The following is a 16333-nucleotide window of genomic DNA, read 5'->3' on the forward strand; positions in this document are numbered from 1 at the left end:
TAAAATATAAGGAAAATAGATGAATATTTTCATTAATTAAAACGGCGTGGTAGTAATTAATTAATAATTACTAAATTAAAATGAAAGTAATAATTAAGTTTTTTCTGGCATGACCACGCTAGACTGGTTAAACTGCAAACGACACCATCTGCGTTCGTTTAGTCTCGCGACAAGGAAGGAAATGTTTTATTTAACGACGCACTCAACACATTTTATTTACGGTTATATGGCTTCAAACATATGGTTAAGGACCACACAGATATTGAGAGAGGAAACCCGCTGTTGCCACTTCATGGGATACATTTTTCGATTAGCAGCAAGGGATCTTTTATATGCATCATCCTACAGACAGGATAGTACATACCACGGTCTTTGTTACACCACTTGTGAAGCACTGGCTGGAACGAGAAATAGCCCAATGGGTCCACCGACGGGGATCGATCCTAGACAGACCGCGCATCAAGCGAACGCTTTACCACTGGGCTACGTCCCGCCCGTTAGTCTCGCGCCAAATTAAACCTAGGGACTGACAATCGCTGTTCTAAATTTTAATTTATTAAAGAAAGAAAGAAAGAAAGATTTTTTTTTATTTAACGACGCACTCAACATATTTTATTTACGGTTATATGGCGTCAGACATATGGTTAAGCATCACACAGATTTTGAGAGGAAACCCGCTGTCGCCATTACATGGGCTACTCTTCCGATTAGCAGCAAGGGATCTTTTATTTGCGCTTCCCACAGGCAGGATAGCACAAACCATGGCCTTTGTTGAACCAGTTATGGATCACTGGTCGGTGCAAGTGGTTTACACCTACCCATTGAGCCTTGCGGAGCACTCTCAGGGTTTGGAGTCGGTATCTGGATTAAAAATTCCATGCCTCGACTGGGATCCGAACCCAGTACCTACCAGCCTGTAGACCGATGGCCTGCCACGATGCCACCGAGGCCGGTTTTAATTTATTTAAAGTTATAGTTTGTATTAAACGATAGCGAAAGCAAACGAGAGTTATGTTTGTGGGTGGGTTGGGGTGGATTTTTTTTGCATTATTAAAAGTTGAAGTTTGACACGATAGCACATATCACGACCTTTGATATATCAGTCGTGGTGCACTGGCTAGAACGACGCGAGTCTATTTATTAAACTTTATATTTGTGGGTTGTTTTTGTTTTGATTTTTGTATTATTAAAAGTTAAAAGTTTGACACGATAGCACATACCACGACCTTTGATATACCAGTCGTGGTGCACTGGCTGGAACGACGCGAGTTTATGTATTATAAGTTGTTGTTTTTTTTTCGGGGGGTGGAGTGGGTTTGTGGGGGTTTTGTATTATTAAAAGTTAAAGTTTGACACGATAGCACATACCACGACCTTTGATATATCAGTCGTGGTACCGTGGCTAGAATGACGCGAGTCTATTTATTAAAATTTATGTTTGTCGGTTGATGGGTTTTTTTTTGTATTATTAAAAGTTAAAGTTTGACAGGAAAACACATACCACGGCCTTTGAATATATACCAGTCGTGATGCAATGGCTGAAAGAGAATAACCCAATGGACCCACCAACGGAGATCGATCCCAAACCAATCGCGCATCAGATTTATTAAAAGAAGTTAACAAAAGTTAGTTTTGTTTTGCTTAACGACACCACTAGAGCACACTGATTTATTAATCATCGCCAATTGGATGTCAAACATTTGGCAATTACGATATATAGTCTTAGAGAGGAAAACCACAATTTTTTTCAATTAGTAGCAAGGGATCTTTTACATGCACCATCCTGCATACAGGATAGCACATACCACGGCCTTTGATATACCAGTCGTGGTGCACTGGCTGAAAACAAGAAATATTTCAATGGGCCCACCGATGGGGATCGATCCCAGACCGACTGTGCATTAAGCGAGCGTTTTTTGTTTTTTTTTTTAAGCGAGCGTTTTACCGCTGGGTTCTGAGCGAGAAATAGAAGAAGATATTTACAAAGACGGCGATGCTGCCACTTTAACACGTTATGCACGGGCCGACCCACCATGTCACTAAAACAGGCCTGCCCCATCAGTTGTAAATCAGAGTGCTTCATAATTCGGCCCGAGTTCAGTCTCCGGGGTGTGCTTGGCCACGGCGTATCCTCGGCGATATCGCGTTATCTGCTTATCTTATGGGACGCTACGTTTAAGATTCGTATACTGATAGTCGAGATGCTGACCATTATGGATCCAAAGCACCAATTTGCATGATAATATTTCCCCTATCTGTCAACACAGAAAGAGAGACTCTGTCTCGCATACTGAAATAACGAATGTGTAGTAATCGGAAAACGTGTGACCTGGAAGTTGAAGGGACAGGACAGGAATGATAGTTTAACGACGGCATAAATATGACAGATGTTAAACAACGGCTATTTTGGTGTCTGACATATGAGTATTTTGATAGTTGAGAAGGGATGGAGGGATATATATATATATATATATATATATATATATATAAATAGAGAGAGAGAGAGAGAGAGAGAGATGAGAGAGAGAGAGGAGGAGAGGAGAGAGAGAGAGAGAGAGAGAGAGAGGGAGAGATGAGAGAGGAGAGAGAGGAGAGAGAGACGAGGGTCAGAGAGGGAGGGTAGAGAGAGAGAGAGAGGAGAGGAGAGAGAGAGAGGGAGGCTGATGGAGAGAGAGAGAGAGAGAGAAGAGAGGAAGAGGGAGAGAGAGATGAGAGAGGAGAGAGAGAGAGAGAGACAGACACGAGAGAGACGAGAGAGAGGAGACCACACACCCACATGGAGAGACACACAGAGACACAGGACACACAGAGAGAGAGAGAGAGAGAGAGAGAGAGAGAGGAGAGAGAGAGAGAGTAGAGAGAGAGAGGATAGAGAGAGAGAGATAGAGAGAGATAGAGATTCTGACACGTAATGCAGAAAGGGATCTTTTATATGCACTTTCCCCACAGACAGGAAAGCACATAACACGGCCTTTGACCACTTGTGGTGCACTGGTTGGAACGAGGAAAACCCCAATCGGTTTAATGGATCCATCGAGGTGGTTGGATCCTGCGACGCAAGCATCTCAAGTGAGCGCTCAACCGACTGAGCTAAATCCCGCCCCGAGACCGTGGCATGTGTGTATTATGTAATTTTCGTCGTAATATGCTTCGTAATATTTATCTAAAATTACTCCCCTTTATATTTTGGCGAACCGCTCTAAAATGCGACCAATTCCTTCATAGAAACCGCACAACATTTTCCTTGTGATATAATCCTACGCGACATTCAAAACTTCATAGCACCAAAACTACCCCATCCTCCCCCCCCCCCCCCCCCCCCCCCCCCCCCCCCCCCCCCCCCCCCCCCCCCCCCCCCCACACACCCGCCGGCTACCCACTCAGGTCGGGCTGCTGGTGCTGCCTTGCACCTGACAATGCGGGCGGTCCCCTTTCCCGCCCACCCCAACCCTTTTTTTGTCCTGGACGGAGGAGCCGGCATAAGTAGAAACCTGAGCCCATGACAGGCGTGCGCTACAACAGCTTGTCCTATGACCTGACCTGGGTCCCGTTCCACGAAGCGATCTTAGCACTAAGATCACCTTAGTGCATAAGGTAGCTATGCACTTAAGGTGATCTTAGGGCTAAGATCGCTTCGTGGAACGGGGCCCTGGAGCTTGTATTACAAAACCTGGATGACCAGGGCCCGTTCCACGAAGCGATCTTAGCACTAAGATCACCTTAGTGCATAAGGTGCTATGCACTTAAGGTGATCTTAGGGCTAAGATTCGCTTCGTGGAACGGGGGCCCTGGAGCTGTATTACAAAACCTGGATGACCAGGGACCCGTTCCACGAAGCGATCTTAGCACTAAGATCACCTTAGTGCATAAGGTAGCTATGCACTTAAGGTGATCTTAGGGCTAAGATCGCTTCGTGGAACGGGGGAGCTGTATTACAAAACCTGGAGACCAGGGCCCCCGTTCACGAAGAAGCGATCTTAGCACTAAGATCACAGTGCATAAGGTAGCTATGGCACTTAAGGTGATCTTAGGGCTAAGATCGCTTCGTGGAACGGGGCGGAGCTGTATTACCCAAAACCTGGAACCAGGGCCCCGTTCCACGAAAGCGATCTTAGCACTAAGATCACCTTAGTGCATAAGGTAGCTATGCACTTAAGGTGATCTTAGGGCTAAGATCGCTTCGTGGAACGGGGCCCTGGAGCTGTAACAAAACCATGGATGACCAGGGACCCGTGAAGCGATCTTAAATTAGTGCATAAGGTATATGCACTTAAGGTGATCTTAGGGCTAAGATCGCTTCGTGGAACGGGGCCCTGGAGCTGTATTACAAAACCTGGAAGGGACCCCGTTCCACGAAGCGATCTTAGCACTAAGGATCACCTTCTAAGGTAGCTATTTAAATCTTAAAATCGCTTCGTGGAAACTTCAGGTGTACGAAAAAAAAGAATAAAATGTAAGTAGGGCCTACTTCTAACTTAATTTAAAAAAACAAAAAAAACACGACTTTAATACCAAAAAAAAAAAAAATACTTTGTAGCGTTTAAAACTAGGGTATCTCACTTTAGTGCATCTACTTAAGTGTTTAACGTTGTTTTTTGTTATCTGTAGAGGTATTGTAGTGTCGTGTATCATGTTTTCGTTTTGTTCGTTTGTTCGCGGACTGGTTAGTCGGCCGTCATGGCAGTTTTGATTATACGTTTCTATGGTTACCAGCACGTGTAAACCCACGGGCTGCTGTTGTTAGATACGTGTAGGTATAGTTCTTTATTATTACAGCTATTGATAAAATATTTTTCGTCTTGTGAACTCATCTGTGTGTTTTCAGAACCGTGTTGGAAATCACTGAACCGTTTTACTTTATTATCTCAAAATACACTCCCGGTTCACTTGAAACAAAGGAAATCAACCATTCATATTTGTATGACAAGCAAATGGATTTTTGGTTTTGTCTTTCTCTTTTGGCACAGTGAATACCGTAAATAATGCAATATAGACCCGGCGTTATATAGCTGCCTTGATATGAATGTAGACTACGTAATCACTTTGATTTCCATTTGTTTGTTTAGCAGACATTAACGTGCTTATATTCCGAAGGTTAAACGTTTATTTGTTGAAGTTGGACATATTTTCACTATTCCAGGAATTGTAGGATAAAGGTAGGATGTAATCATTATATTTAACCTTTCTCTCTTATCTCTCTCTCTCTCTCTCTCTCTCTCTCTCTCTCTCTCTCTCTCTCTCTCTCTCTCTCTCAATCTTTCTTCTCTTCCTCAATTTCTTTTCTCTCTCTTTTAATCTCTTTCTCACTATCTCATTCTTTCTTTTTCTCTCTCCTTCTCTCTTCTGTTTTTCTCTCCTTCACTCTCTTCTTCTTCTGGTTTTTATTTAGATAATAGTTCCGTGCACCATTTCGTTTTAATAAACATAAGCTCTTCATTAATATATGTATGACCTCTATATACTTTGAATGGCTTTTAAACATTGATTTTTACGTACAAATATTCTTCTATTCATACCATAAGGTGGCTGTTAATACTCGATGTTAAAAATAGTTTTAATTACTTCCTGTGATTAGGATAGCTATACAAAACAACTATATCTTCTAGAGAAAAAGTATCGTGGCTGAATAATCTTATTTCCACGCAGAATTAATTTGAAGTCAAACTAAAAGATGAATTTTAAAACACTGAAACCTTTTTTATTTACCAAAGTTAAAGGGTTTTTGTTTAACGACACAACTAGAGCACATTGATTTATTAGTCATCTGCTATTGAATGTCAAACACTTTGTAATTTTGAAATATATAGTCTTAGAGAGGAAACCCGCTATATTTTTTCATTAGTAGTAAGAGATTTGTTACATGTACAATCCCACAGATAGAATAGCACATACCACGGCTTTTGATATACCAGTCGTGCACTGGCTGAAACGAAAAATAGTCGAATGGGCCCTATGGGGATCTCTCTCTCTCTCTCTCTCTCTCTCTCTCTCTCTCTCTCTCTCTCTCTCTCTCTCTCTCTCTCTCTCTCTCTCTCTCTCTCTCTCTCTCTCTCTCTCTAATTTTATTATAAAACGCACAAACATACATAAGCATTAAACTTAGTGTTTTTCAGAAGAAAAACTGTTGTTTGCATGTGACATCCAGGAAACGCTAAACACGAACTCAAGCGACAGACGACAATTGATTACGCACGCATAATACAAATCCGCAGATATTTACGACAGTTCCTGACACGAAATCTGTAGCAATAATTAATAAAAATGTCTTTCTTGCATGCAAACGTCTTAGTGACAAAAAGGTCTTGCATGGGTTATGCATCTGAGGTAATATTTTCTTTTTATTTTATCATGATTAGCACAGACATTTTAAAACAATGTCCTCAGTCTTCCTGCTCTTGTAACATTTTTAGGATTACTAGAAACGTTTTTTTAACATTTGAAATTACATATTAAATACATGTTCTTGCGTCGAGTATCAATGTATCAATGTGTTTCGTGTCGTCCTAAAGTACAAATATATATAAAGTACAGATATATTCCACAAAGTGGACAGAAAACGGTTAAATTCATCTGTTACTAATACATGCGATGACACGAAATCTAAAAGCATACTAAAAATAGCGTCCTCTCGGTCAGTGACTAATTAGTACTTTCGTTTCATTGCAAGAAAATAATTACCTTCAAAAAATAATGGACTATATATATTTATATATAGAGAGGAGATTTCATGTTTTTTCTCAATGATTTATATCTCATCTCGTGAAGTTTGCAATCATATCTCACGAGTCTATATATTATATAATTTTGGCAATTTTCCTTTATGTTTTTAAAATGCCAGCAGCAAAATAGTTCTGGTTTTCTTACAGTGAAGATAACACTTTATACAGTGAGGGAATAACACATTTTAGAGTGAAATAGTGAAATTATCGTCACTGAGTGACTGATGACACTTTTATTTCACTGATATTTTAAGATATTTCACTAAATGTGTTATATATATATATATATATCTATATATTATATTATGTACATATATGTATATATAATGTATATATATATATATATATATATATATATATATATTATATATATATATATATATATATATATATATATATATATATATACTCTTCAAAAAAAGAAACGCAAAAGGGTACAAATGGGTTATAACTCCGATTTTATGTTTCCTACCGGTTCATGCTTTGTGAATATAAGGTCATTGCATGTCCCAAACACATTCTCACGGTTACATTCGATAAAACGCAGCTACTGTACAATAAAGTTCCAAAATGTGAATATTCGCAAAAACGCAGCCACGTGCAAACCATGTCACCACTGCACGTGCGTTGTCTGGGCATTCCATGTGTCCCCAAGCACCATCTCCAGACTGTGGGACCGTTACCAGCAACATGGATCAACACGTGACCTCCCTAGATCCGGTCGACCACGGGTCACTACCCCCGGGCAGGACCGCTACATCCGGGTACGCCACCTTCGGGAACGATTGACTACTGCCATCTCCACAGCCGCAGCAATACCAGGTTTGCGCAGGATATCCGACCAGACCGTACGGAACCGCCTACGTGAGGTAGGAATTCGTGCCAGAAGACCAGTTCGAGGTGTCATCTTAACACCACAACACCGTCGACTCCGACTGCAGTGGTGCCAGATTCATCGACAATGGCCTCAACTGCGATGGAGACAGGTGTGGTTCAGTGACGAGTCCCGATTTCTGCTCCGACGTCATGATGGAAGATGTCGCGTGTATAGGGCGTCGTGGTGAACGTTTTATGCGGCAAACTGCGTGCAGGAAGTGGACAGATTCGGCGGGGGTAGTGTCATGGGTGTGGGCAGCCATCTCACACACTGGCAGAACTGACCTGGTCCACGTGCAGGGCAACCTGAATGCACAGGGCTACATTGACCAGATCCTCCGGCCACACATCGTTTTCCAGTATGGCCAACGCCAACGCAGTGTTCCAACATGACAACGCCAGGCCTCACACAGCACGTCTCACAACGGCTTTCCTACAGAACAACAAACATTAATGTCCTTCCTTGGCCATCGATATCACCGGATTTGAACCCAATTGAGCATCTATGGGACGAGTTGGACCGACGCCTCCGACAGCGACAACCACAGCCCCAGACCCTGCCCGAGCTGGCAGCAGCCTTGCAGGCCGAGTGGGCCACCATCCCTCGGGACGTCATCCGTACTCTGGTTGCCTCAATGGGCAGGCGGTGCCAGGCAGTTGTCAACACACGCGGAGGCCACACCCGGTATTGACTCCAGATGACCTTGACCTTGGTGGTGTGTCCTATCACTTACTCACAATGGACTAGAGTGAATTGTGAACAATCCTGCAACATTTGGTAATTATCGGACTCACCATTCAATAATTAAATCAATTCTCCAAATGTTACGACAATGTGGTTTTGCGTTTCTTCTTTTGAAGAGATATATATATATATAATGGACATGATGGTGATTATGTTCAATGTTCAATATTCTTTGCCTTAAAGACTTGGTAAATACATAAGGGGCTGGAAGTAGCCCAGGGGTAAAGCGCTCGCTTGATGCGCGGTCGGTTTGGGATCGATCCCCATCGGTGGGCCCATTGGGTTATTTCTCGTTTCGGCAGATCATGCATATAAAAGATCCCGTGCTACTAATGGAAAAAATATAGCGGGTTTCCTCTCTAAGACTATGTATTTAAAAATTACCAAATGTTTGACATTCAATAGCCGATGATTAATAAATCAATATGCTCTAGTGACGTCGTTATACAAAACAAACTTTAACTTTGGTAAATTAATTTCAGCGTGGAAATAAGATTGTTCAGCCACGATACGTTTTTTAGAAGATATAAAGTTGTTTTGTGTAGCTATCCTAATCACAGTAAGTAATTAAAACTATTTTTAACATCGGGTATTAAAAGTCACCTTATGGTATGAAACGAGAATATTTGTACGTAAAAATCAATGTTTAAAAGCCATTCAGTGTATATATAGAGGTAATACATATATTAATACAGAGCTTGTATTTATTATAAACGAAATAGTGCACAGAGCTATTATCTAAGAGAAAAAAAAGGAAGAAGAAGAAAGGGGGGAGAGAGAGAGAGAGAGAGGAGGGAGAGGAGGAGAGGGAGGGGAGGGGGGAGAGAGAGAGAGAGGCACACAGAAAGAGAAAGAGAGAGAGAGAGGCACACAGAGAGAGAAGGGGAGGGGGAGAGGGAGGGAGGGAGGGAGATATATGAAGAATAAAACGATATCTATTATTATATCTTTATATAATTCTGTTGGATATCGCCTACTTCTAAAACTGAAAACAAAGCGAAGGAAAAAATTGCGTTTAATGAATGACATGTCCGAAAAAGGGAGAAATCACGGACTTGCCAAGAACTAATTGGATGACAAGCCCACTCAGTTGGTGGCACTTTAATTGCGATTGTATTGTAATAACCGTGTTGTTTGAAAACATTGATATATCGATACACTCCAAGCGATTCGTCATCGACACAGATCTTGTGCTTTGCTACTCGATCTTAACGGCTATTGTTTTTTGTTTTGTCTTTTTTATATGCCGGGTCGGGACGTAGTCCAGTGGTAAAGCGCTCGCTTGATGCGCGGTCGGTCTAGGATCGATCCCCGTCGGTGGCCCCATTGGGCTATTTTTCGTTCCAGCCTGGTATATCAAAGGTCGTGGTATGTGCTATCCTGTCTGTGGGATGGTGCATATAAAAGATCCCTTGTTATTAATAGAATATTGCAGCGGGTTTCCTCTCTAAGACTATATGTCAAAATTACCAAATGTTTGACATCCAATAAATCAATGTGCTCTAGTCGTGTCGTTAAACAAAAACAAAAAATCCTTTTTATATTCCACAAGGCTGTTGGCTTAGAAATCTATTAATTGGCTATAACTGATTTGTCTCAAGGAATATCATATATATAGTCAAACCTGTTCTAGCGGTCACCTGCCTTAAGCGGCCACTTTTTCCCCTCCCAAACGATGTATAACGTAAATGCACCTGTAATAAGCGGTCATCTGTCTAACGCGGTCAGCGGCCACCCAAATCGCTAAAATACCTGTATTAAGCGGCTACAGTAAATGTTTACTATTATATAAAAGGGATATTTAAAAACAGTGATAAGAGGCAGCAAATAACAGATTTTCACACCTTCAGGAATACTAGTACCCATTCAGTACCGACATATCTACTGTGTTAATATTAAGGAAGTATGACTATGGAAAGGATCTACATGTAATTGCCTCTGGGCAGGCTACGCTTGACATCTGTAGATTCACTTACTATGACAATACACCGCATGAAGTAGAAATTAAATAATTAAATGGAAAGAGAAAACTAACTTGTTGAGAACGGTTAATTTTTAATACATTCCAGCTGCAGTTTTTCCAGATTTTATTTATAGTAAACTGTGAAGCACACATCCATTAATTTGCAGTAAAGATGCTAAAACAAGAAACAACAACATAAAGACTATATGTCGCAACCTGTAATCAGCGGCCACCTGTCTTAAGCGGTCACTTTTATCTACTCCCTTGTGTGACCGCTTAAGACAGGTTTGTATGTATATATATATATATATATATATATATATATATATTATATATATATATATATAGTCATGTCCAATGGCTGAACGTCCACTCAAATCGTATGCAAACACATTACATCCAGTTACATCACATCGAATCACAGCACATCGAATCACAGCACATCGAATCACAGCACATCCAATCACAGCACATCCATCCACATCACAAACAAATACATCACATCAAATACATCACATCAAAACGCATCACATCACATCACATCCTCTTTATGATGACGTTAGAGTAGATCGTTTTACAAAGACAGTAGCTGTTGTACATGTAGAAAACTTTGATAAGCTTTTAGATAAGACAAAAATATCATCCGCATATTGTTAAAATTACAGCCAAAAGTTGCCATCTTTATTTTATTACGTCATCAAATATATGTTTTATATACGTATAGACATATACTTATTTTAGGGTTTTTAGTTTTACTTCTTGTAAATACAATACTTTTTAAATATTCTTTGATAGTCTTTTAATAGTTTTAAAGTCTCTCATAACAATTTGATTAAAATTAGCTCTACTGGGTCTACCAGTAGATCTAACAACATTGCGTGGACTCCCATGTCCAGGTGACATTTCATCTACAAATAACAATTTTAATATCGACCAATTACACTTCGCCTTTTATAGCGTTATTCGGGAGCATACAAATTCTAAAAATATCGGGCGAGACTATTTACTTGTTGGTCTATTTCAACATAGAAAAAACAGGGGAAAAAGTGCAGTAATAAACTCTGCATTTTATACTAGTATAAACAGACTTTATGGCTATACCATCACGGTTTTTTGTTTCATCTTGAAACGAATTTTATATAAAATTTTATATTGCAATTTGTTTCCGGCATACTTCGTAATTCACCCGAATCGTTTCGTATACTTTCTGCATAATCCCGAATGTTTTCAAATTCTTTTCAAATCACTGGTATGACTTTGCAACTAAAGTTTTGATTTGTCGAATAAAAGGTCAATTGGACATGGACGCCAACAGGCTGCTGTTAGATCCACATGTAATAGTGGAGCTAATTTTAATTAGATTGTCTCTCATAACTCCATAGGAGTGGCTTGTGTACTTTTAATGCTGTATAAATGTATTATTACTGTTGAACTTGTGGGTTTGTTTTAATCTGTACACAAGGTGAGACGTAAATAAAGAATTTGTCTCTGTCTGGCTGTCTGTCTGGCTGTCTGTCCAATCATAGAACATCCAGTGGCTGGGTGCAATTACATCACATCCAATCACATCACACCCAAGCACATCACAGTCAATTACATCACAACTAAACACAAATGCATCCAATCATATCACACCCAAACACATCGCATCGAAAAACGTCAGAACCAATCACGTTTTGACATCCAACAGCCGGTGAATAATAAATCAGTATGCTCTAGTGGTGTCCTTAAACAAAACAAAACACTTTTTTTTGCCTCATTACTTATTCTTTTACTAACGGGTGTTTTTTGTTTCAGCAGAAAAGGAAGGAAAACAGGATGGATGCAGGTACGTGCATTGTTATATGTCCTTGTGCAGGGCCGCAGCTAGCGGGGGGGGGGGGGGGGGGGGGGGGGGGGGGCGGTTACCCAGTCCACCCACCCAAATGTTTTTCTTGGATGTTGATATTGACGATTTAAGTATGTAACCGCCCTGAAATGGAAGAGAGAGAAAATGTTTTATTTAACGACGCACTCAACACATTTTATTTACGGTTATATGGCGTCAGACATATGGTTAAGGACCACACAGATTTTGAGAGGAAACCCGCTGTCGCCATTACATGGGCTACTCTTCCGATTGGCAGTAAGGGATCTCTTTTTTGTGCTTCCCACAGGCAGGATAGCACAAACCATGGCCTTTGTTGAATCAGTTATGGATCACTGGTCGGTGCAAGTGGTTTACACCTACCCATTGAGCCTTGCGGAGCACTCACTCAGGGTTTATAGTCGGTATCTGGATTAAAAATCCCATGCCTCGACTGGGATCCGAACCCAGTACCTACCAGCCTGTAGACCGATGGCCTGCCACGACGCCACCGAGGCCGCCACGCCTGAAATCACAAAAGGGTAATGAACCTCTAAGGCCCGTGTTTTAGTGTCTTTCGCTTGTCTGTGGGAAAGTGCATATAAATTTCGATCCCTTGTACCACAATTGACATTAGGACAACTGTAGCGTGATTTTTAATCTCTTGATGACTACGAGTCAAAATTCACCATATGTCTGACATCCAATACGCCGGCAGGCAAGGGATTAATTACTCACATGTGCTCTATTGGTGTCGGTAAAGAAAACAACACTTTCTAGATATCACAATATCTTGCATCCCCGGAATCCCCTAGTGTCGTTTACGACTCCCCGAAGATTGTTCATCTGCTTTCCTGTCCATATAAAAGATCTTCTCCTTAGGAAAAAAAAATTAAAAAAAAAAATTTTTTTTTTTTTTTTTTATAGATATGTGTCTTAGATATATATATATATATATATACGACTATATATCCAAACTCTAATACAAATATATGTATATATATATATATATATATATATATATATATATATATATATATATATATATATATATTAATCCTAGCTACGGCCCTGTTATGTCTGTCTGTCTGAGATCGCTCAAAATTATTCCGTGGTGTATGTTCAATTAAAGTTCAAGCACTCTGTCCTGGGCACAAATTTGAGCTATCTGGGTTCAAAGCGGTATTGGTACTTAGCCTAAAAAAGTGGCTCCGTTGCCAGCTAGTGTCACTTAGGGAGGAATCAATTTTATGGGGGGGGGGGGGGGGGGGCACTTGGTCTCTATGTAATCTGTCCCTCTCCCTCCCTCCTCTCTTCTCTCTCTCTCTCTCCTCTCCCTCCCTCTCCCCCCCTCTCTCTCCCTCTCCCCCCATTCTCTCTCTGTCTGTCGGTCTCTCTCTCTCTCTCTCTCTCTCTCTCTCTCTCTCTCTTCTCTCTCTCTCTCTCTCTCTCTCTCTCTCTCTCTCTCTCTCTCTCTCTCTCTCTCTCTCTCTCTCTCTGTGTCTACCGAGTGTCAAAATAACTATGTTAGACATCAAATAGCCTTAGTTCATAAATTATGTGAGGTATCGTTTAACAAAATATTCCTTTCGTTTCCTAACAACCGATTGTTTTTTCCTGAAAACACATTCAAACATTGTCCCATTGTTCCATTGATCGTCTGAACACAGATTGTTATTATTATTTATTATTTTTTTTTTCTTCAGAAATTCGAGAGCTGTTTAGAATTTTCGATAAAAACCACGACAATACGATATCAAGCAATGAAATTGGAAAGGCTCTTAACTGCATGGGACTTCCGGTTTCCGAACACGATATACAGGAAATCGCCATGACCCTTGACACTGATGGTAAGATAACACTTTACCATAATAGGGTCGCCAGGACGGGTGGAATGGGGTGGTTGGGATTTGAGAAACCTGACTTCATATTATATTTAATTTTAAAAAAAATGAAGCATAATATCTTTGTGAATGATGAGTCACTGTTTATGTGTGGTGTCCTGTGATACGAGTATTCAAAAGGTTGCAAGGTTGCACACCAAACATTAATTACTCCGTGCAGTTCAATAGGGTTTCTATGTCATAATATATTCTGTGAAGAAAGATCAATATCGAGAGAAAGAATGAAAGAAGTATTTTATTTAACGCACACTCAACACATTTTATTTACGGTTATATGGCGTCAAACATAATGAGATAATGAGAGAGGAAACCCGCTGTCGCCACTTCATGGGCTACTCTTTTCGATTAGCAGCAAGGGATCTTTTATATGCACCATCCCACAGACAGGGTAGGACAGACCACGGCCTTTGATATACCAGTCGTGGTGCACTGGCTGGAACGAGAAATAGCTCAATGGTCTCACCGACGAGGGTCGATCCCAGACCGACCGCGCATCGAGCGAGAGCTGTACCACTGGGCTACGTCCCGCCCCTCCCAATATCGAGAGGGTCATGTGACTACTAATTTTAGGGAGTGATCTTCCTCGACAAGTATCTTGCAAAAATACAACAGAAGTCGACTTCGAAAACGTTTAGTTATCCACCTTCATGTAAAGGCATAGAAAATGTTTTATTTAACGACGCACTCAACACATTTTATTTACGGTTATATGACGTCGGATAAAGGCACAGATGCGAGACGTGACCCAGTGGTATTCAAGCGTTCGCCTGATGTGCGGTCGGTCTACGATCGATCCCCGTCAGTGGCCCATCGGGCTATTTCCCGTAATAGCCAGTGCAACCCGATTCTTCCGTTTAAACTAAAACTATTTTTAAAAGATACAAACCTAAGTAAGCAAATATACCCAATATTAAATCGCACTACAATAGTCCCTACGTTCCAAGAAAGATATTCAGTATTGGGGTTTGACTTCACTTCACAAGTATGGGGAAAGTGTTATGCTCTACCATTCAAAACTATTAAAGACCCATCTTTATTATGGTTTCAGTATAAAATTGTACACAGGTTAACAGCTACAAATATATTTCTAAATAAAATAAAATATGTTGATTCTAATATTTGCGATTTTTGCCATCTTATGCCAGAAATACTGGAACACTTATTTTATGAGTGCTCTAAAGTTACTGTCCTATGGAAAGCAGTAGAAGAATGGGCATTAAAAAAAAGTGAAAAATTTCAGTTGGATAAAAACATGGTTTTATTTGGTATCATAACAAAAAAGCATTGTTTTATTAATTGGTTCATTATTAATATTAAGTATTATATATATAGAACAAAATTACAAAAGATCAGATTAAATAAAAACGCAATGCTAAGATTCATTATTGATAAAATACAGATTGAAAAATATATATTTTATAAAAATTGCCTGTATAAAAACTTTGATGATCAGTGGGAACCTTGACAGCAGTTCCTCAAACAAATTGTATAAATTTATGTATAAACTTATTAATAACAAAATATACGAATAAGCTAATAAACATACTTTTATGCAAAATATCGCCAGTTCGGAAAACGTATCTCGACTTTCTATAATTCCTTTTCTTTTTAAGATCGCATTGATCTTATTGATCTTTCAAGAAAGGTTTTTTTTTTTTGTTTTTTTTTCTTCTTCTTCCTCTTCCTCATTGTTTCTATTTCTAGTACTCTTCTTCCTAGTCTCCAGAATATTTCCTCTTCAGTTATGTAAGGCTTTTGCGTCGCTAATATCCCGTTTTACAGTACCATGTTAAGCCTATCTGTTTCATCTTAATATTGAATACTATGTATGTGTGCATACGGCTCGCGCCGTTTGTGTTCCCTTTCGTCTATCTTCGGCTTCATCCCTGTTACTCCGCACGTCCGTGTCTGTCTGTCTGTCTGTCTGTCTCCTCCCCCCCCCCCCTCTCTCACACACACACGCACACGCACATGCATATGTATACACATATTGTTTAATAAGTGCTTTATATACGAGTGTATAGCTTTAATTATGTATCGTTTCTGTATATACAATAATACCATGTACAGCATTGATTCAAGGCCCCGGCCTTGACCTTGCTTATGTCGCGCTCGCTCTCTCTCTCTCTCTCTCTCTCTCAAGTGTCAATATAATCAATTTACAAACATATTATTTGTAGAATGAAAAAACCCTCAGCCAAATTATATTTCATGTTTAGCTAACATACGTCGTTATAAGCAAATTGAATTGTATTCTCTTTATCTTTACCCCCCCCCCCC

At 40.1% G+C, this 16333-nt stretch overlaps 1 protein-coding gene across 3 annotated transcripts in view; it reads left to right on the plus strand.

The window, feature by feature from the left end:
• Positions 1-16333, plus strand: part of LOC121376985 (calmodulin-A-like) — a 113010-nt gene that overhangs the window by 88552 nt on the left and 8125 nt on the right. For 2 of the 3 annotated variants that reach the window (XM_041504802.1, XM_041504803.1), the window contains 2 exons: positions 12104-12131; positions 13856-13999. In XM_041504802.1, the coding sequence (XP_041360736.1) occupies positions 12104-12131; positions 13856-13999 (172 nt within the window). Of the gene's footprint in view, positions 1-12100; positions 12132-13855; positions 14000-16333 lie in introns of all 3 variants that reach the window. The other variant, XM_041504804.1, reaches the window with a different exon arrangement.

The sequence above is a fragment of the Gigantopelta aegis genome, chromosome 7, assembly GCF_016097555.1.
Source record: "Gigantopelta aegis isolate Gae_Host chromosome 7, Gae_host_genome, whole genome shotgun sequence".
In the NCBI taxonomy this organism is placed as follows: Eukaryota; Metazoa; Mollusca; class Gastropoda; order Neomphalida; family Peltospiridae; genus Gigantopelta; species Gigantopelta aegis.